Consider the following 22,700-nt stretch of genomic DNA (forward strand, 5'->3'; position numbering starts at 1 on the left):
CATCTCTAACAGTACCTCAAATTTTTTTCCCCAAATCTTGTAGTTTCGTAACTCCCCAAAAGATATTGGGAGGGGAAAAAAACCCATATCCAAAAGTTTCCCATAATTGAGTTCCAATAAATCAAATTTGAGTCCCACAACCTTTTTATTTTTTGTCGTCATTTTTTTCCCATGCCATAGAAACCTACGTCGCTCTTTCAGCAGGGGCGGCGCCTATTCCGTGCGCCGTGGGCTGATCATCGCCGCCGCCTCCTTCCTGCCGACCGCAGCAGGCAGTTCCCAGGTGGCAGTAACACCTCCTAGGCCGCCGCGCAGTCCTCCTGCCTTGCCGCGCCGTGCACTAGGCTAGCCGCAGGCACGTACCAGGACGCGGCAGGCACCTCCGAGCAGGCTGCAGACACCTCTCAGTAAGCCCTCCACGCTAGACGCCATGAGTGCTTCCAAATCACTTCTGCAGAGGGAGTTGGATGATTCATCATCAGACGACGATGACATTTTGATCTTCTCAGCGGTTACAATTGTCGAGACATATTCAAACCAAAAAGGAAGACGTGGTGGTTCCGTCCTAGGGCACAATGTTATTTATCGAGATCGAGAAGGCGGGCACCAAAGGATGTTTCAAGATTACTTGGCTGATGAGCCGACATACGGCCCAAATTTATTTCGCCGGAGGTTCATGTACATTCACTTGTGATACATACATAGTATGGTACGTAAATGTTGTTCGAGTAATTTTTTTCAGGTACAGAATGAGTAGGGAGCTTTTCTTACTCATAATGAATGATGTTGAATCACAAGACGGTTACTTTTTGCAAAAAAAGGAGTGCGGCCAATGTACTTAGATTAAGTTGCTTCCAGAAAGTCACTGCAACATTTCGTATGCTAACATATGGGGTTCCAGCTGATGCAACGGATGAGTATGTTCGCATTGGCGAAAGTATCGCAATTGAGAGCCTACGTAGGTTTGTTGCTGTAGTTGTTGATCTATTTGAAGATGAATACCTGAGATATCCTAATGAGGCTGACACAGCACGCTTACTAACACTCGGTGAGAAAAATGGTTTTCTTGGTATGTTATGGTCCATTGACTGTATGTATTGGGCGTGGAAGAATTGTCCTGTAGAATTTCAAGGTCAGTACAAGGGGCATGTGGAGAAGCCCACTATTATTTTGGAGGTTGTTGCTTCCAACGATCTTTGGATATGGCATGCCTTTTTTGAAATGCTTGGGTCTCATAATGATATCAATGTGCTTCATCGGTCTCCTTTATTTGCAAACCTGGCAAAGAGGAGAGCTCCTGAGGTGAACTATACCATTAATGATCATGATTATACGATGGGTTATTATCTAGCCGATGATATATACCCATCATGGGCTACTTTAGTGAAGTCCATCTCTCAGTCTATGGGCAACAAGAACAAATATTTCGCCAAAGCACAGGAAACAGCGAGGAATAATGTCGAAAGAGCTTTTGGGGTTCTGCAATCTAGGTTCGCCATTGTTCGAGGAGCAGCTCGCATGTGGGACATAGAGACACTTGGAGACATCATGAAAGCTTGTGTCATAATGCACAATATGATTGTCGAGGATGAAGGAGTTGTTGACCCTACTGAGCGGTTCGATTGTGGTGGTCAAAATGTGGAACCTTCTCATGAGAATAATCGAACCCTTAATGAATTTATTGAAGCGCACAAAAGGATCAAAGACAAGGAAACACATGTCCAGTTAAAAGAAGGCCTCGTCGAGCACATATGGAATCATCATTCTGATTTATATTAGCAATATACACATATTTTATTTTATTTTTGTTAGGATCAGTTTATTTTTGTCCTCTATTTGTAATCAAAACTTTTTACTTCAAGTGTAATGAACATTTTTACTTCAAGTGTAATTTTAGCCAGCCATCTACTAGTAGCATTCAGTAGTTGCCGTTCATGTGCAGGCAATCTGCAGGCTTTCAGCAGTTATGTCAAAAGCACGGTGCCATGCACCACAATATGTGCAGGCATCAGGCGTCGAGGACCAGGAACAGCAGCAACACTGCTTGCCGGTCATGTCAAAAGCACAGGCATTTGCAGGCACAGTAGCATATACATTCAGGCAAGAACAAAGTTTCATTGAATATAAATAATACAAATTAAAAAGCACTTGACCATTTATGATGAAGCAAAGGTTCACTGAATCACAAAGTAATGCAAATGTTCACTGAATCACTGAATCTAAAACAAATTGGCTATAGAAATAAAATGGCATGAACTAATTCTAATTCGCAAGACGATGAGCAACGATCTGCTGGCGCATCGTCGTGTAGTACTGCTGCTGCTGCGGGTCGAGGTTGGTAATGTCGATTTACATTATTTTGTCTTCCTTTTCGATGAGGTCTGATTCCACCTTTTTTCATCTAATGACAGACACTTTTTCTCTAGCTCAAGTGAAGCCATGAACCTCTCATCTTTCTTCTTCTCCTTCTCCATCTCGAAAGCCTCCTTTTTAGCCCACATCTTGTCCAAAGCCTCCATGCAAGCTTCACCACCTCCTCGCCTTAGGACTTCCTTTGCCTTCTTCGAACCCATTGGCCTCTTTCGTGCTTCGGATTCTGGTGGTGGAATCTTACTGACATCTTCATTGATATTGACTTGTATATTCGCAGGCGTGGAATCCGCGTTAATCTTCTGTTTCTTCTTATTCTTACTGGCTTGCTGCTCCGCCATTCTCTTCCTCTCAGCCTTCCACTTGTCTTCACCCTTCAACTTGTTCCAACAATGCATTAGAGTGAATGTCTTGTTCTCCCTGTCTAATCCCTTGAACATCTCTGCCGCGTCAGAAACCTACACATGTTACTAATCATCAATGTGTATATCTCCACAAATAAATCAAATAGAAAAACAAAACAAATGAACAAATGAAACAAATAACAAATTAAACCTTGTCTTGAATGGTTGCACCACTTTGATTCCTACGCTCAATCGCTTCGTAGCATACACAAAACTTGTTCACTTGGTCCAAAATAGTCATCCACCAATGCATAATGGAACACTCCATTCTGAACGCTTCAGTTGTCTTGTGTTTCTCATAGAAAGCATGACTTCTACTCCAAAAGGAGCCACGAGGTTGATTAGCCCCGAGCACGGGATCTTTGCTCGTGTTCAACCAAGCTGCCACAACAACTAAATTCTCCTTCGGATCAAAGTTTTTTGTCCTCTTCGAATAAGGCCTTGTACTGCAAGGGCGTGGAACACCTCCACTTGGTTGCACCGGCACATCAACTACTTGAACTTTAGTACACATCTCATCAATTTCCTGGGTGTCCTGTTTCATGGAAAAAGTGTAGTCTTCCAAACCAGGAACATCATCCTCTCCCGTGACCATATTTGTCCAATATCGACCATCAAACGTTGGGTCCATCCTACAATAATTCAATGCTTAATCCATGTACATGAAAAATATGTGTACTAGATCAGAGATGAGGAAATAAAAAAATAGCAGTTTCATCAAAAGCACTGGCATTTGCTGGCCGTCTGTAGCACAATCATGTCAACCAATCATTTAGCCATTCAGCAGCACATGTATCAAAACCAGCCGGCCATCAGCACGAGGAAAAAATTTAGTACAGCACAGTGCCATGCAGCCTCCTCTCTCTCGTCAGCAGGTACAGTAGCATACACGCCGGCACAGTAGCATATACATTGAGGCAAGAATAGCAATTTCATCAAAAAATAAATAGCAGTTCCATAAAAAAAATAGCAGGCAGCTGCTAGCCATGGCAGGCTGAGGTAGCAGAGCCACGGCCAGGCGGATGCAGCCAGGGCGCCCGCGAACCCGGCTGTCCGCCGCTCTGATCGGATCGTGGGCACAGGCCAGAGGGAAAAGACCCGGTCTGGAGCACTCAACTCTGATCGGATCGCTGGGTGCTGCTCTCCGCGAAGGCCAGGCCGTCTATGCCTCCGCCAGCCTCCACGACAAGACCCAGGTGGCCAATCCTGGCGGCGCGTCTACCTCGCGCGGCGCGCCTGAACCTTTCCTTTCTTCTACCTCCCCTCCCATCCCATCCCATCCCATCCCTTCCCTTCCCTTCCCTTCCCTCCATCTTGCCATGACAGTTCGAGCTCGGCGGAGAAACCCTACCTGACGAGCGCATGAACGTCGGGTAGGCGTAGTAGCAGGCGTGGGGCGGCCGGGAAGCACAACAGGCGCATGCAGCAGCGTGCGCGGCGGGCGTGGATGGCACAGGCGTTCGGATAGGGGTTAGCATCCGGATATTCGGACGGGGGTTAGCATCCAAACCTCTAGACGCTAGCCACGCCGATTAGCCAAATGCTGGTCGGTGTGGTCGCTAAACTGGGATGTGTCATTATTATGTCTACCAGTTGAGCTATTAGCATGGGATCCATTACGTACGTGGCCATCAGCCCATCAACATACATATAGCCATTAGCATAGTGGGCCGTAGAATCTGTAGGTAGCAGCAGTTCGGCCCACGCCGGAGACGCAGGCAGCTGGGGTACTGACGGGCCTTCTTCGCTCGAAACAAATCGCAGTTTCCAGTCAAACGCAGGAGGAAAGAAAGTTCTGTCAAACGCATCCTTATAACTGTTACTTCAATGAGTGTGTGTGTATATAACACACACACACACACTCCGTCGTCCTTCCAATTCTAATAGTACTATCACATATATGTAGCAAGTGACGTGACGTTGCCCAGCTGTCGATCGAGAATATTTTACGTGGGCCTTGTTTAGATTGAAAGTTTTTTCAACCTGATGAATAGTACCACTTTCGTCTTATTTAGTAAATATTGTCCAATCGTGGACCAATTAGGCTCAAAAGATTCATCTCGTGATTTTCAACTAAACTGTGTAATTAGTTATTTTTTTTACCTACATTTAATACTCCATGCAAGCGGCTAAAAATTGCATGCGACTCTTCTTCGTTCCTCTGCAGTAGTAGGAGAGCATCAGATCAGATCACATCGAAATTATATTGAGATGATGCATGCATGATGATGATGAGAAACGAACCCGCGGCGAAACAAGGGTACGGTTGAGCGAGCGAGCAACAAAGCACGCACCTTTCAATCAAATCAAACCAAACCAATTAAGCAGCAGCTAGCAACAGCAGTAGTACCCAGCACGCAACGCAAGCAGCCAAGCAAACAACCTCGACCTGACTGCTCCCCTGATGATGACGCAAGTGCTGACGCCACCGCCTGGTATATATGGCACTGTGCTGTGCTGGCGTCCGTGTCCAATGATGGTTGTTGTCGAGGACGACGGCTGATGAGGCCGCTACGACATTCATTTTGTTGCTGTATGCAGACAGGCACGCTACCCACAGTACTGGTGGAGCAAATATAAACAAATTATAAGCAAGCTGGAAGTCAAATGAGAAGTCACGACTGGAGTATACTAGTATGCATCGAGCATCTACAGCAAACTAACTAAACGGACTATATACCCCTAATTTAGGTAGTGGCAGCAAAAAAAAAAAAAAAAAAAAAAAAACAGCTCCAGCATAATAGACCCAACAAATTTATTGGCTATCCGAATCCCCTCCTCCCCTACCCATTCCTGTTCGGCCAGGAGGGCTGCCTAAAATTCTGTTCGCATGTTTCCCACCCCACGCTCTCCCGTCCGTGCCTGCACCCCATGGCCGCCGGCCTTCATCCCAACCACCGCCGGCGCCCCTCGCCGGACCTTTGGCCAGATCTAAACCGCCGCCGTCGGCGCTGGCCCTCCTTCGCCGCGGCCGGTGTAACACCCTAAAAATTTGACCTAGTTTTTAAAAATCACTAAAAATTTGAACTTTTTAATTTTTGCATAGGAGATAACATATATAGCTAACCTAAATAAATTTTTAAATAAAATAACATAGGAACATAAAAATATATGTGTGAAACTTTGTGTGAACGATTGCATGACTTGTTGAACTTATGGTGGCATCATTTTTACACACTCATGCATTTAAATTTAAATTTGAAATTATCGGCGCAAAAACGTTTCAAAGCGCCTGGCACGCAGCAAGCCGGAAGGATCTGCTTGATGGAGCAAGGCTAGAGATCCGCTTGGCTTCCACACATGACCAGTCGATCCAGCGAATTCCTGAAGCCGTGCAAGTCAATTTGACCTGCAATTGACAGGGAGAGAAAGTTTATTAATAATTTAAGGTGAAACATGCCAGTTTTGCCCAGACAGTTCCAAGTGTGCCGCTTCGAGAGCAGCCAGACGGGAAAATCGACTAAATAGCCGATACGAGAAGAAATCGGCTGTTAAGGACTACGATATTCGTGGGTCGCGATTGATTTTCTATAACAAGTACAATGTGTCGAGATATAAGTAAAATCATTGGCTAGGTGGATATTACCGGTATAAAGCATTAAGCCGATGAGTTTAATGAGAAAAGACATAACATGCGAACAAATCGACTGTCTAGTATAAATGGATCTACAAACGTTCTGAATCTAATCTGTTACCATCAACAATGTGGTTCGACCGGATTGATGGCAGCTATGATGATAATAACAAACTAAAACCGAATAATCCATAAAACCATCTATACATTGACAGGTTTTCTGATTGACATGCTATATGTATGAAAGCACAAGCGAATCGGTTAAAAGAGCCAATTCAGATAGAAAAAGGATTATAGCATGTGAGCAATTGACTATTTAACATGGACAGATCTATAAACTCATCAGACCTAATCTGTTACCATCAACAATGTGGTTCGACCGGATTGATGGCAGCTATGATGATAATAACAAACTAAAACCGAATAATCCATAAAACCATCTATACATTGACAGGTTTTCTGATTGACATGCTATATGTATGAAAGCACAAGCGAATCGGTTAAAAGAGCCAATTCAGATAGAAAAAGGATTATAGCATGTGAGCAATTGACTATTTAACATGGACAGATCTATAAACTCATCAGACCTAACCTGTTATCCTTAACAGTGGGGTTCGACCGGATCGATGGCAGCTATGATAAAGACAACAAATCAAACATTTAAAATAAACAGATCTATTCACATTCAACAGAATCATGAAAACATACTGTAAGCGTTAAAGTGCAGGCGATCGGCTATTTAGCCGATACCGGCATAGCAAACAGCCAGGATCATACCCGGCCGAAAGCAAATCTATCAACTAGCATCCTTCGATCTAAAGTATTAACAGTGGAGATCGACCGGATCGTTACATCCATAATAGCGAGCTGTAGATCAGATTCAACTAGCCAGTAAACCTTCTCAAGATCAGACACGCCTTGACCGCGTACTATGCACGATCAGGATCGAAGCAGAACAGCCGATAAAACATAATCCATCGTTTAAAGTAAGAACCATCGCATTGTGACAAAATAAACGACGGACTAAAAAGGATGTGAGGCCGATCTAGTTCGATCTCGATCAGGTAGGTTGATGTTGCTGAAACTAATGACAATAAGAACAACAGCAAGATCGATAACTTAATGAATCTACCCGAAGGATGCCACCCTTAGGTAGAGCCGATAACTTGACCTTAATCTAATTCGAGCAGTGGAGGTCGAACTTAACCAATACAGCCATACTTGAACTAGATAAGGATTAATAACTAGCTTATACTAGAGCTCACAAGAGGTCAGCCGGACCGATGCAGCCTCACAAATAGAATTATAAGCCATGACGGTACTTACAGACAAGCTGGAGGTCGGCTGGACCGATGCAGCCCTGCTTGTTGAAGAACTCGTCGAGATCTACACTACTCCTACTCCTAAGGGTTGGTGTGAAGCCGAAAAAGTAATTTGTATTGATTGATTGGATGTCCTTTACAATAGCCGGGGTCCAATATTTATACCCGGAACCTAAGCATGAATCCTACTCAAGTACGACTTATTACAATCTTAGATATAAGAGAAACTATTCCTAACTTAAGATAACTTGGACCCTAATCTTTCCCTTTTTTAGAGTTCGACGTGTCTTTCCCGACGCCAACCGTGGCTTATTGACGTTATCTGCTGATGTCATCCAAAGAGAGCCGATCCTAGTGCCGCATCTGACTCAGCTGATATCGATCCTTATGCAATTGATTCCTTGATGACACAATCTTGGAAGCTTTGAGTCCCCGCGTTTTTCTTCCCAATTTTTGGTGTAAACAGAAATCATTTAAACATATGCATAATTGAATTAGGAATTGGAAATTGGGAAAAGCCTCACGGGCTCATTCTCTCGCTCTCCCGCCCCTCGGCCCACAACAGCAGCCCAACCCTTCTCCTCCTCCCGCGCGAGCCAGCCCAGTAGCACCGCGGCCCAACTCGGCCCAGACTCATTCGCTCCCCCTTCTCCTCCCTCTCTCCCACTGACGCTCGGGCCCCGCCTGTCGGCTTTGTCGTCCTCCTCGTGGCCGATAGCCGTACACGGCATAGCCGCAGCGTCAACTCCTGCTAGCGCCGCCCGGTGCTAGTGGAGGCATGGCGACAATGGGACCCCATGGCGCCCTTCTTTTTCCTCTCTTCTCCCTTTCCTCCCTCACAGTGAACACGCCAACGGTCGACGCCATGGTCGCCGCCGTGCCAAGCCACCAGAGTAGCCGCCAAGGCACTCCGACGAGCGCATGGACGAGCGCTAGCCATGGCGATGTGACCAGACGAGGTCAGCGACACGCCCGCATGATGGATAAGGATGGCAACGAGAAATATCTCACCACCGGGACACCGGCCTAGCCGACCTATGAATAGGCTCGGCCAGCGACGCACTCACCTCGTCTTCTCCACCACCAGCTCCGCCGAGGGCGGGAACACCCTATCTACCCCTCCTCTTTCCCTTTCTCCTCCTCTTTCCCCTTTTCTTCCACCTTTCTCCAATTTGGGAGTTCACCAGCGCCATCAGCGCCGCCCTCTCTCCTCCTTCTTCGTTGCGTCTCTTGCCGATTGGAGCGACCGGTGAGTCCCCAAGCTTCTCCTCTTCCATTTGCTGTAGCTAGTAGGTAGCTTAGGCCTCTGTGTTGCGTTGCTCGCGTGAGCCCCACTCCGTCGAGCCGCCATGACCATCGGTCATCATCGACGAGGCCACCCTAGGGCACACCACCATCACCACTGCACTCCTCTTCCACCCGCCCGCACGTACACGTAGTTAGCTGAGTAGAATAGGGCCTCTAGGGCTGAGTCTAGTGCCACCACAGGCTGCCGCCACTTCGGCGAGCCGCCACCGCCACCATAGGCACCTATTGCCAACGGCGACCCCGCCACAGGCTGCGGCGTGACCCCACGGACCTCGTCCACCCTTCATCCACCATCCCCGAAGGCTGACGCCGGCGGTGAAGCCACTCCAATGAGCCCTGCTCCCTCTCCCCTACTCCATTATCGGCGTGGGCACCTCCGTCTGCTGTCGTTCCCCTCTTCCCTCCCCTGTCTCTGCCAGGTGGGACCGGGAGGAAACGGTGTTGCCATCACCCTCCGTCCCTATCCTCTCTCTCTCTCTCCCTCACTGACACGTGGGCCCATAGCCTTAAATGCCGACACCGCCGTCACTACTGACGCACGTAGGTGGCCCACCTGTCACACACACACATTGCACACACAACGCGGGGTACGCTTTAGAAAATGTTGGGTACACCCGACTAGTGTACATAGAGAGTTAGAAATACATTTTCCTAGCTTAGAAAAATTCCCATAAAATTTATAAATAAACTATATGCATTAAGGAAATTAACCATTTAGTTTGCACCTATTTTATATGCACCAGAAAATGCATATAAAATTCCCCCTAGTTAATTAGCTATAGAATAAACTTCTAAAATACATAACTTTTAAACCCTAATTCCTTTTTGCATGAAACCACTTCTAAAATTCATCTAAAATCAAACCCTACCATTTGCACCTAGTACCACTATATAGTTCTATGTTTTCTTTTGCCTTTTCTTTCACGTATAGCGGTTGTCTTAATCGACTGATACGTCCGACAGATGACGATAATCGTCAAGAGGACGAAGACCCGAATTTCGTAGAAGTCCTGGAAGGTGACAACGATGAAGGCAAGTCCTAGCTCCCCTCCCTACCATCTTGCTTTAAACCACTAAAACACTAAAACATGACTATGAGATTATTACCCAAGAGAATGAGCTCGGTTAATGTGATATGATTAAGATAAATGGTTATCTTGTTATTTTATGAGCTCCACACCATGACTAGATTTAGGAATAATAATGAAACCTAAAACTTGTTAAACCTGAAACTAAACCCCGATATGGGGCGAGTAGTGGTAAACTACAGAGGTAGTTTATCATGGTAGGGATGCCTGGAGAGGATTCATGTGGGAGATACTCGCCTCGGTCACATAAGGACCAGTTCATAGTCCCTCTCCCCTAGTGAGTTTTTTGTACAGCCACATGTCTATATGGGTAGGCTTGATCTCACACCCCGTTAGATAGAGATATAATATCTACTAGGAGGCCAGTGTAGGTAGCAGATTGTCAGGAACCGATACAGGGGATAGTTTTCTACCATGTCCGGTTAGCGTGGATGCTATGTGATCTTCCATGTTAAGCTTTTGGTTTTTAGTCCACGTTCGAGCCACTGTTTTCTTGGCCGTGTTCGAGCCATGTTTATCTTTTATGGTGATTTGGTATCATCATGTTTGGGGGTACTTGGTATCTTCCCGATTTTGTGTTCCAACCCCTGAGGAGCGGCAGTAGAGTTATATGGACATCTAAGGTCGCGTACATTCGGGTACGAGGTCTCGTTAGGTCTATTTCGTCCACTAATCATGGATGAGCTTGCACCTATTGTGTGGAGAACTTTGTACACCTCTGCAGAGTTTATTAAATTTATTCGAATAGTCACGTCCTTGGAATGGGCAAATGCTAGGATGGGATACTATGATTAGCTTTACTTTTATGTGTAATAAAATTGGTAATAGAATTGATGTTAACCCAGACACTAGTGGGAATGGTAATACTCCGCTAGGACCCAACCCCTAATTATAATCACCACTACATTTCTATTTCCACCCTATGGTTAGGGCTTGCTGAGCTCGTATGTACTCACCGGTTATTGACTCACAAACCTTGACACAGAAGAAGACTATGACTTCGAAGATGAAGCATACCATGAGGATTAGGTTTTCCGTAAGGAGATACGATCATAGGAACGTGACATCAAGGCTAGGGTTTCGCCCACGCTCAAGTTGCCTGTGGAATAGGATGCTGCTTCGCTGTATAATAATTCCGCTTTAGAAACCACCAATAATGTCATTTCACGGCCGTAGCCTTCCGCTAGATAAGTAGTCTATGACCATGCCCCTTGGGCTACTGTTGTAAGACCCTATTTCTAGATATCAATAAAGCTCGGAACCTTTTAATATATATATCTATGTACCATTTCTGTGATTAGTGCGTATTTGTGCGTGATCCTGGCACAAATACGGATGCACTGAGGACTCTCAAATTGGGGGGTCGACAGCTGGCGCCCCGAAGCAACGCCTTGCCCCGATGCGGCGAGCTCCTTTGGAGTGGTGAATTGTCGCTGGCACTGGTGGGAGAGACTTCCTCGGTGGCAGGAGCGACTTCCTCGGCAGGCGCGACTTCCCCCGCGGTCGCAACTTGATAGCTACGGCGACTTCCCCGGCGGCCGTGATTTGCCAGCAGGCTCGGCTTCCCGCCGGCGATGGCTTCCCCAGTGGCGGCTTCCCAATGGCCGAGTTCATCTATAGCAACAAGAGGAGGATGACATGTGGATCCCACATGTCATCCTCTGCTAGGATGAATTTGGGTGGCCTATTTTAGGTAGTATTGTTGGAGACAACAACAAAATATGGGTAGTATCAAAATTGGTAGCTATTCAAATAGACATTTAGGTAGTCTGATTTGAATAGCATTACTGGAGATGCTCTTAGGGGACAAATGGACAGGATAATTCTTCCGGTCTCGTCCCCTTCTATCCCATATCCTCTTTTTTAAAAAGTTATCCTGCCTTTTTTTATGTTTTCATACAAAAACAGTAACCGGCGGGGTAAGGTGTTTTTTTCATCTATTTTTATGGAAATTTCTGTACGTTATTATACGAATTACAGGATAAGCCTTGGTGGTGGTTGTTATTGCAGCAACCTTTCAAAATTCGGTGTCTATGTCAAATGCAATGATAGTTCAGGGATCTAGAAAAAGTCCTCATCAAACACTTCAACAAGGCTCCTAACATGTTATTAGGCGTGGGAACTTTAAGAAGCACGTCTGTATAAATAGGTAAATTCGTTGTAGCTAGAACACTCTTGAGTGGCGGTATTTGCTGACAGAGGCAACTTAATGTGTGTCTTTGCTAGAAGATGCTATTCAACTGTGGTAATTACCTAGACACTATAGCTATTTAAATATTATTTTTGAGGAGTGTATGGGAGAGAGAAGATAAAAATAACCAAAATATCCCTCACTATTATAGTAAAACCTTAATACTTATCTAAAAAATTTATAACTTTTGTATATGAAGTCAGACGAGACAAATTTTATATCAAAATTTAGTGACATTATAAATTTGTAGTTGATGACTTTTATAAAAAATATTTTAAAATTAATTTTTAAATTGAAATTTAAAATTTTCAAAAGTCTGTGGTATAGATCGTGTCACGTTCAAAGTCATTTGAACTTTCTAAATTTTGAATTTCAGAATCTAAGAAAATAAAATTAATATTTAGGACTCTAAATGATTTTAGATAAAAAAATTGTCAAGTACAAAATTATAGACCTCATTGAGCACTACAATTTGGATGGTCTGTCTGCATCGATGTTCCTCTAGATGCTCAGTCGCACCTCTTTCGCCTTGAAATGTCCAAACCGTGTAGCCCTGGACAAAACCCCACCTGATCAAGAGAGATTTGACTTCACAGCCATATGTCATCCAAACACGCTCATTCTTGCAGTGAGAACACAGACATACAAGTCCCTACCGATTCTCACTCAAAGCATGCTTTCAAGCATTGTCAACAAACTTCGTTACATCCATTGCAACCTTTCCATGGTAACCTTGTAGCGGAAAAATATTATAGATGCATCAATATATGAATCTTATACTAATATGGTGCATATGTATGTACACAAGACTAGATCAATTAAATTGACACAAAAGTATACATGCATACCAATAATTATGGAGTTTTATATATATATATATATATATATATATATATATATATATATATATATATATATATATATATATATATATATATATGACACAAACTAAAACTAAACCAATATAAACTATAGAACTATATACACCACTAGATCTAGCTACTAGATCGAGCTCTCACACACGCATCTAGATCTAGAACACCATGAACTAGCACCATAAATGTCCTCTCTTTTCTTGTGGCAGAACCGCCTAATCTAATGTCTTTCAGGAGTACTTGTCTTCCATTAGACACTAATTTCCCAAGAGAGGACACTAAACTACGCAGTTCCATCGAGCACACCCCAAGGGAGAACTCGAAAATACATATTTTTTCATCAGGATCATAAATGAGAGAATAAAGCTTACAACATTCTTAAGTCATTTCTTACATCACTTTATTACCGTACCAGAATATTACCTCAATTTATTATAACAGCGGAATATAACAATGTTATCAGAGTTACAGAGAAAGCAGGATTACTTTAATGACATGGTGGATCATTAACATAGTGGACATTTTATACAAGAGACGCTAGCAGATTTTACATCTTTTCTTATAAAAACCTTTCGTGAGGGTTATAAATAAACACTACGGTCGTAGCGTGAAAGGAATCATCTTTGAGCCCACCAGGAGGTTTTCACATACAAGAGTCAGCTCTAAGCATCCTCCGATCACCTGCAACAGGGGAATAAAACCCTGAATACTCGATGTACTCAACAAGACTTACCCGACAGGAGAAAAATAAAAGACTCCAAGGATATGCAAGGCTATCTGGCTTGTGGGTTATTGCATTTGCGAAAGCATTACTAAACGTGCGTCCTTATATTCAATTTCATTAGCAGTCATCATTAGTTCATTAACTAACCATTCTATGTAAGCACATATGCTACTTTCAAGCAGGTGGTAAGCAATCAAAACTATTTTACCATCTTTCATATTCCAGTTCTTACTACGGTGCTAGACCACAGCCAAGTCATACCGTATCACATGGCGATTCATGAACCAATGTATCCTAGCTGGATATCCCAAAACACACGCCCTATTTGTACCCCAGGCACAAGCAAGACCAACTTATTTCACTCCTGTCACGGGGTCCAGGTCCCCATCCAAACTTGGACTCCAAGCCCCCACACTTGAGACCCGGTCTCAGTATGTTGCTTTGACCTCCACCTTTCCCCACCTCCAATCAGTCGGTCCGAAAAGAGCCGAAACCTAAGACAAGAGCGTAACGAGCCTTCCCGCTCCCATAAGCAAGTATGTGCTTAGGATAATAAGTCTATGACCTGACTACCATCCACACCAACGGACAGTCCTCAATCGACACAGGCGGAACAACTGCAATCGGAGCCTCGCTCGAATGCCTAACCAAGTCCAGATCCAAAGTACCACTTCGATCGGTCTCCAATTATCATTCATATATATTTCATGTGATAGTAATGTAATAACAACAATAATAGCTTTCCTATTTCTCGCGAGTGACAGGTAATCACTCGACTTCTACCAGATCCTATAGCATAGCAATCTACACGATCCTGACATACTAGTAGGACTCATAGGATAAGGAGATATATATATGCAAGTGGTTTTCATTCAACTCCTTAAAACTTAATGAACAAGCATAAGATAAAGTGCAGAATAATAGTGGTTATGCACCGGGGCTTGCCTGGGTAAGATATAACCAAAAGTTAGCAATCCATCATGGTGACACGATCATCAAGGCACCATCTTTTCCGCTACCTCGGTCGACTCCATGATCTATTGTTGTTCCTATTATGATATATGTGGATGCAACGTTGAGACGCAATTAATCAACGGTAACCGCAACTCTTAAAAATATGATTACGCTCCGCAAGCTAATGAGCTAGCTTAAATGACTAACGTACTAGTCTACATATCCACGTCATCAAGTAGGGCTTTGTCTCTAGAAAAATGTTCTAGTTTTAAAATCCCAAGGTGTTTCAGGATTTTATTGATTAAACATATATTTTCGATCTAGGGCTCATTTAGCTACCTTAGCAAACTAATTATTATAGAGCTACAAAAATTACAGCGAGCACCTAATAATGTGAGGAATTTACTGTGAAAGTTTCAGAGCCAACACAATCACCACTTTATTACAAAATTCCTACAAGTTTATATCTTACAATATTAAGCATCTTAAATTAATTAGATAACTCCTGAAAATATTATAAAACTATGTGAACAAAACATACTAGCAGATGGATCATGATTTTAGGAACCTAATAAAATTGGTTTAATAATTTTTGGTTAACTACACAATTTTATATTGAATTTACAAGTTCACCTTAGAAACTAAATTAGAAAATACAGTAGAAAAAGGAAAGGGCCGGCAACTACCCTTCTTGCCCGATAGCCCAGCATGGCGTGGCTGCGTGCGCGGCGCGGCGGCCTAGTACGGCCCAAAGCCAGGGGCGCCCGCGCGCATTGGCCATTTTGTAGAAAGGCCCCTGAGCTTTCAGAGATTAATACGACTGCTATGCGCACTATTCCTATCGTCAGTAACTTTGCAACCAAACCCTCAGATGTTTTTGCCTTTACCACGGGGAGGTCCCTGGGATCCCCGCGATCGCCAGCGCGGCGGCCGATGGCACAAGACGGTTACGCCGAGCAAACTAGGCTCTCTACAACGAAATTAAGGGACCGACCACCATCTACATCTAAACGCGCAAGGATGGGTGGCGGTTAGGGACTCAGAGGCGCACTATCAAGGGCTGCAGCGGTGAGCGGCTATTCGCAGCGGCGGCACGACTATTTCGATGAGCCTACGTACGCTCGGTAGAGTAGAAGTGGCGGATAAGCATCAGTGGCTCACCGTGGCGTACGCCCTATTGATGGTTGAAGCAGAGGAGCGATGCGACGGTCTTGCCACGTGCGACCGAGCGAGGCGGCGGTGCTCTGCAATGGACACCGACGCGTCACCCCTCCGACGATGAGCACTTGGCCAAAATAATGCGAGCAATGGATGGAAGGAGTCACGACGAACTTAGGGTTACGAGCAATTGAACTATTACCACTCCTATAGGCCTTACCCCCAACCCTCTGGTCACGGCGGCGTAAATGATCGGCGGTGAGCAAAATCCGAAATTGTCCGTGGCCAGACCACCGTTGGACCCGACGAGAGTGGGGCATCTAACTAACTTCCTCTGCTTCTCACTAGCGCGAGGAATTGAGCTGGGAAGCTTTGAGTTGGTTATTATGAAGGGAAGAGGGCGGCGCATCGCCCCTGCTACCTCACGCGACACGGCCCCAATAGAGGTAAAACGGCCATGACCCGACAGGGTACGACAACACGAGGACATGGCCTCATGAGCGAGGGCAATAGGCACGTCGGGTAGTGCTAGATGGAGCCAAGAGGTGTGCCAACACGCGGGACACTTGAATGTGGTAGCCGGGGTCAAGCGGCTCACCGACATCGGCTAGTGGAACAGGGCAAATCAGGGAGGCGTCACCGTCACCCTGAAGCTGGGGTTGGCTGACCCAGACACGGTGGGCGACGGCACAGGCTCGCAGTAGGTGAGACGCAAGGTAGGGTGACTGCCACGTTGACACGGCGACAATGGCCACAACCTTCGCTCGACCCCACGCGTGGCTCAGCGTACATGGTGGCGCACGCATGCAGCGATAGCGGGGCACACAACAATTGTATTGCGACGACGCCTCGCTACGCACCCGCGCATCGGCTGGATCGGCATAGCGCAGTGGCAACCCTCCGTCACGGTGTAGCGGTGCGAGCAGCAGCGCGACAGCCAGCAGCTATAGGGCGACGACAGCGGCCCGTTGGGCTAGCCTCGGCCAACCCACGGCCAGAGCGGCCGCGCGAGGTGACCGTGCGCCCGAGCCAAGCATATGACATGCACGAATTTTAAAGCGAAGCAAATGATGCCGATCATCTCAACCGAAGTTCAACCAATCCTACTAACCTAAAGTCGACAGTACCAGCTAGCTAGCGGAGCAATCGCCCTGACCCGAGAGCAACCAGAGAGGGAGATAAAAGGATGCTAACTTGGGTTCGTCGCTAGAGTGCCGGTTCACGAACAGGGCACCAACAACATAGTTAACAATGCGTTCCAACGAAGTTTGGGCAATTTTTACGAGAGCAACGTGACATCCAACACAACTTCAACCTAAGCCATGCTCAAGCACTCGCTTTGATGCAATCAACAATGCCAAAACATGCGGTTAGTGTTTAAACATTTTTGTTAGAAATTAAATGTCACAATAGCATTGTCTTACTACTTTTCCATACTTAAAAAAGTTAAGGATTCAATTCAAATTAACAGCCATTAACACTTTTGTTACAATTTTTAAAAGGCCTAAACCCTATTAACTGCTACCAACAGGTATTTCATGCAATAGTCCATACCTTATACTAACCCATAGGAGCAAAATATTTAAGCACCATTTAACTATTTTGCTCAATATAATTCACAAAAATGGTATTTTACACAATAGTTCAAGTGTTTGCAGACTTAACGAAAAGAGCTTATATTAACGTCAAATTTGATTTTTGAGCTCTCAAAACACTAGTTAATAACATATATTTTCCAAAAGTTAAAGTTGTCTTTCCATCTACTAAACTTGTACTTCAATTTTTATTTAAGTACTAAATACAAGTTATGTTTGATCCTTGTTCATAGAAATTGTTTTTCGCCTCATGTGTGTTATAAATTTTTAAAACCCGGAAACTTGTTAAGTTAATCCTTCTCGGACCTAAATCTCAGTGCTAAGCAAACTCGTAACACCAGGGTGTTACATTTCTCTCTCCTCGCATCATTACAATTAGATATAGACCACCACAGACGCATCAAAAACTTGGAAAAGAGCAGAAAAATAGGACACGAGGGCACATTTCAAGCTCCCACGGCCACCTCCCTCAAAGAAATCAAGATCAAAATCTCCCTCCTTGAAAAATAGTGTTTTTTAGAAGAACCAAAGATGTCCACCCCATAAAAATAAATAGGTGAGCTCGTGGGGAAGAAGATGGAGGTGATTAGGGTGTATTTATAACCTGTCATTAACAAAAGTGGGCATTGATGCTCCATTAACGGAGGCAACCGACTAATGATGCTCGTCTTAGTCCTCTTAAGAGGTCTGACTCCGTTAATAATTAACAGGGGCGGGCATTTGTCTCCGGATACCTCCTAGATTAACAAAGGTGGCGCCCTTTTGTATCTGCTCTGTGTTAATCAAGACTGTCTCTCAAAATCTTTTTGTTGGAAGTATGTAATCTGCATGGGGTAGTTGTGGACACCTATTGTGAATTCACGACATGCATGTGATAGGCGCAATCATCAACAGATGTGAATGGAACATAAATTTAGGAGGTATTTTTTTGGAAAGAAAAAATGCGCACTTGCCATGACTGCAATAGATGACCACGGATGGCATATTAGGAGAGTTGCGACTGAATATTTTTTTCCGTCAAAAAAAGAAATTTATGAAGAGAGAAGGATGTGTTTTCTTAGGATGAAAACTGGGTGTGTATATAGTTTGCTCTACTTAAAAAGTCGTTGAAGCTAGCATTTTTTGAGAGCTAGAGAGAGGGCTTTAATTAGTTTCTGTTTAGATCCTATAGGCTCAACAATTAGCAGCTAATTAAAAATTAGCTCTTTATCTAAATAGGAGGGCTTTATGGGCAATCTAATTTTTAGCCAAGGTGTTAGCTAGTTGTTAGCCTATTAGCCAAGTAAATACGGAGTAGTTCATTGTTGTTGATGCATGCTCTCCTATATTCGCGGGGATCCACACGGAATAATATAAAACACTCTCGCCGACCGACGAGAGTAGTCCAGTCCAGAGGATGGATCGGAAGCTCCAGTACATGCATCTTTGGTGTCTAATGGTACTCGTTATATTGTGCTGGCTGCGCATGCAAGGTTATGTACTAGAGCGCTGCAGAAATAACAAATAAGATCTTGTTTGGATGTATGTATATCTACCTCAATTCACATGTCTTATACTGGAATATGATGAAATTTAGTTTAATTACGCTCTAGGGGTTATCCACCAGGCTATGGACAACGACGACTCCGCCAAACGACCCCTCGACAGCTTCATCGACAATGTCACGCGTAAGAGGGACTCTTCGCTGATTCGCGAGCCTCCCAAGCAGCCTCCTACTAAGCCGGTGCTGCTATGGCGGAGCAGACGGTTAGCGGCTCAGAGCCTCTCCTGAGTGCCAGCTTCCAAGCGAGGTGAGGTGTTAATCATGTAGCGTATGGGCTACACCAGGGGTCCACCTGCGCCATCCGCTTCAGAGTTGGAGGCTTTTGACAGGCTCTTCGACGGCAACCTGACTGCGTCCGAAGCCGAGGCGCTGGACGAGCTCTTCCCGGCCGTTGGAAAGGCACCGTCTAGGCAGCCGCGAAGACGCAAGGCCACCTAGGCCACAAAGCTACGTCGATATTGGTTGTTTCCTTCTACGTAATATCGAAACATGAGGTCTTTTGCTATGATGGTCCAGCTTCGGTTGTGTTAGGTCGACCTTCCTTCGGCGCTCGACAGAAACGTGTTGTATGTTTCTTTAAACTCTTCTCCTTAATACAATGATACGTAAATCTTTTGTGTATTCGAGAAAAAACGCTCCAATATACTTCAACATATGTGAGTTGAGATAAATACATGCACATCAAATAAGGCATAATAGTAGTAACAAAACCACCGCATGAATAATGAAGACACGTGTGGCCATTCTGTCCAAGGAATTGAACAAACAACTTCTCTCTGTCTCTTGGTCGCTCTTTGTTAAAGCAAGCTGGTCCATCCTCCATAGTGTTACGTTGTACATGGTTCTCGCTCGCTCGTCGTCTCAGCTTCTGCAGTGCTGCAGGACGGCAGCGGTAGGGCCACGGCGTGCAGCTGCGCGCATGTGCAGTAGCCAGGACTAGCTGTAGCATTTTTGTTTTTATTTGATAATTAGTATTTAATTATAGACTAATTAGACTCAAAATGTTCGTCTCGTGATTTTCAACCAAACTGTGTAATTAGTTTTTTTTTGTCTATATTTAATGCTCCATACACGCATCGTATGATTCGATGTGATAGCTGCCGTAGCACTTTTTGGAAAAACTTTTTGAACTAAACGAGACCGCAATAGCGATCGCGATCTATCTGATCGAGTAGGCACCCATCAGCACATCAGCAGACTGAGCGCGCAGGCGGCATTAATTCCATCCATCGAGAGATCGATCGGATCGATACGATGGGTTGGGGAGACTCGGCGGTGGCGCCGTTGCTGGAGAAGACGTCGGCGGCGGTGGAGCAGCAGTCGTCGTCGTCGTCGGTGGCCGCGGAGGCGGAGGCGGAGGCGGAGGCGGGCGCGTACTACTACGTGGACGGGTGCCCAGGGTGCGCCGTGGACCGTCACAAGGCGGCCAACCCGGGCATCCCCTACGCCAGCTTAATCTACGTCTGGACCGTCACCCTATATATATGACACAAACTAAACCAATATTAAACTAGATTTATATACACCACTATTAGACCTAGCTACTAGCTAGATCGAGCTCTCACACACGCATCTACATATAGATCTAGGACACCATGGACTAGCACCATAAATACCTTCTCTTTTCTCTCTCCTCCTACCATTAGAATTAGATCTAGACCACCACGAAAGCATCAAAAACTTGGAAAAGAGCACAAAAAATATGAGGGGCTTGAGGGCACATACCAGGATCCTACGGCCACCTCGCTCAAAGAAACCAAGATCAAAATCTCCCTCTTTAAAAAATAGTTTTTTAGAAGAAATAAAGATGTAAACCTCATCAAAATAAATGGGTGAGCTTGTGGAGGAAGAAGATGAGATGGTTGGGCTGTATCTATGGCCTGTCATTAACAGAGGTGGGCATTAATGCTCCTTCATTAATGGAAGCGTCGACAAAGGTGGTTGCCTTACGTGAACCGTCTCCATTAATAGAGCATTAACGGAGATGGTCCTTTTAAGATGTCTGCTTCCATTAATGATTAACAAAGACGGACGTTTCTCTCTAGACACCTCCTCCATTAATAAATGTGGCACCCTTTTGTGCCTGCTTCTATTAATCAGGACGTCAATCTCCCAAAATCGTTTTTTTTCTGGTAGTGCGTGGACCATCCTCATGGGATAGCTGTGGGTACCTGTTGTGAGCTGATGACATATGTGCATACTCATTTATGAATAGATGTGAATACAACACAAATTTAGGAGTATAGTTGGAAAGAAAGAAAAAAACTACATCTCTCATATGTTGGATGATTACGTATGCACACTTGCCGTGACTCTACAATATATGACCACGGTCGCCATATGAGGAGAGTCCCAACTGTTTTTTTTTTTGTATGAAAAAAAAATTATGAAGAGAGAAAGGAATGTAGTGTCCCTTCGATGAAATTAAAACTGGGTGTATACTGTTTGCTCGACTAAGTCGTCGCTGAAGCTAGCTAGTAGTACTTGAGAGCTAAAGGGCTTTATTTAGTTCCGGTTTAGATCTCGTGTGCTCAGAACTATCAGCAAATTAAAAATGAGTCCTAGTTCATTCGAAATAGAAATGTTTTATGGGTAGACTAGTTTTAAGCTAAGCCTTAGGTAGTTGTACGTTAGCGCATTTAGGCCCGTTCGCATCGCTGAAAAAACAAGCCGAAACACTGTTCCAGCTGATTTGTTGTTTGAGAAAAATACTATTCCGACTGAAAAAATAAGCTGAAAGTACGGATTATAAGAGAAGCGAACAGGGCCTTAGCCAAGCGAATAGCTCCTTGTTTTGATGTATGCATTTATTCCCCAAGATCCAAATATACACTGCCAATAGTAGTTACCTGTCTTAGGGCCTATTTAGATCTCATGGGCTAACAACTGGTTAGCTAAAATTTAGTCTATGAGAATCCAAACAGGTGGACTAGTGGTGGGCTAATAACTAGTTCAAGCTCTAACTAGTTGTTAGTTCACTAGTCTATAGAAATCAAAACTATCAGGACTAGTGATCGATTCCACCATATTGAAAAAAAGACACTCATTACCCCTAGTCCCCCACCCCCACCCCCACGCATGGGCCCGCGCCGTCCGAGCAGCTTCTTCCTCTCCCTCTCCGGGCGGGTCGAGGTGGGGAGCGGCCGGGCCTCTCCCTCTTCCTCTCCCCCCTATTTGTGGAGATTGAAAAGGAGACACAACAAATTCTTGCGGAAGGGTGAGGGAGCGAGAAAGCAGGGGGTATTCCAGCACATCTGGAGATAGGTATATATGGCCTATTCGCTGGTTGGTTTCTGGGCTAATAAGCTCGGCTAGTGCTGGTTTATTGTGAGAGGAAAACACTGTTGGCTGGCCTGACTGAAACCAATAAGCGAACATGCTTTGTTAGCTATAGCTAGTGGATCCAAACATGGTTGGACTAATCACTAGTCAGCTAATCACTAGTTCTAGTTCATCAAAACATGTCTTGCAAATATCTATTTTATAGCTTCGACTAATAAAAATTAGCTCTAGCTTTTTTGTGACTAATAATTAGCTCTAGCTAATCCAATTTGATTACACTTGTTCCTTCAAAAGTGGAATTGTGGAAACAAG

The 22,700-nt window shown here is 44.6% G+C and overlaps 2 protein-coding genes across 2 annotated transcripts; one reads left to right on the plus strand and one right to left on the minus strand.

Annotated features, from left to right (window-relative positions):
• The first annotated feature begins 879 nt into the window (after positions 1-879).
• LOC136479090 (uncharacterized) lies at positions 880-1,779 on the plus strand. Its single transcript, XM_066477066.1, has one exon. It carries the CDS (start codon positions 880-882, stop codon positions 1,777-1,779), a length of 900 nt encoding a protein of 299 aa, XP_066333163.1.
• A 575-nt stretch (positions 1,780-2,354) lies between these two features.
• On the minus strand, positions 2,355-3,369 carry LOC136479092 (glutathione S-transferase T3-like). Its single transcript, XM_066477067.1, has 2 exons — positions 2,926-3,369; positions 2,355-2,828 (listed from the first exon to the last, which is right to left on the minus strand). The coding sequence occupies exons 1-2, from the start codon at positions 3,367-3,369 to the stop codon at positions 2,355-2,357; spliced, it is 918 nt and encodes a 305-aa protein (XP_066333164.1).
• Between the last annotated feature and the right edge of the window lie 19,331 nt (positions 3,370-22,700).

The sequence above is a fragment of the Miscanthus floridulus genome, chromosome 9 (genome assembly GCF_019320115.1).
Source record: "Miscanthus floridulus cultivar M001 chromosome 9, ASM1932011v1, whole genome shotgun sequence".
Lineage (NCBI taxonomy): Eukaryota > Viridiplantae > Streptophyta > Magnoliopsida > Poales > Poaceae > Miscanthus > Miscanthus floridulus.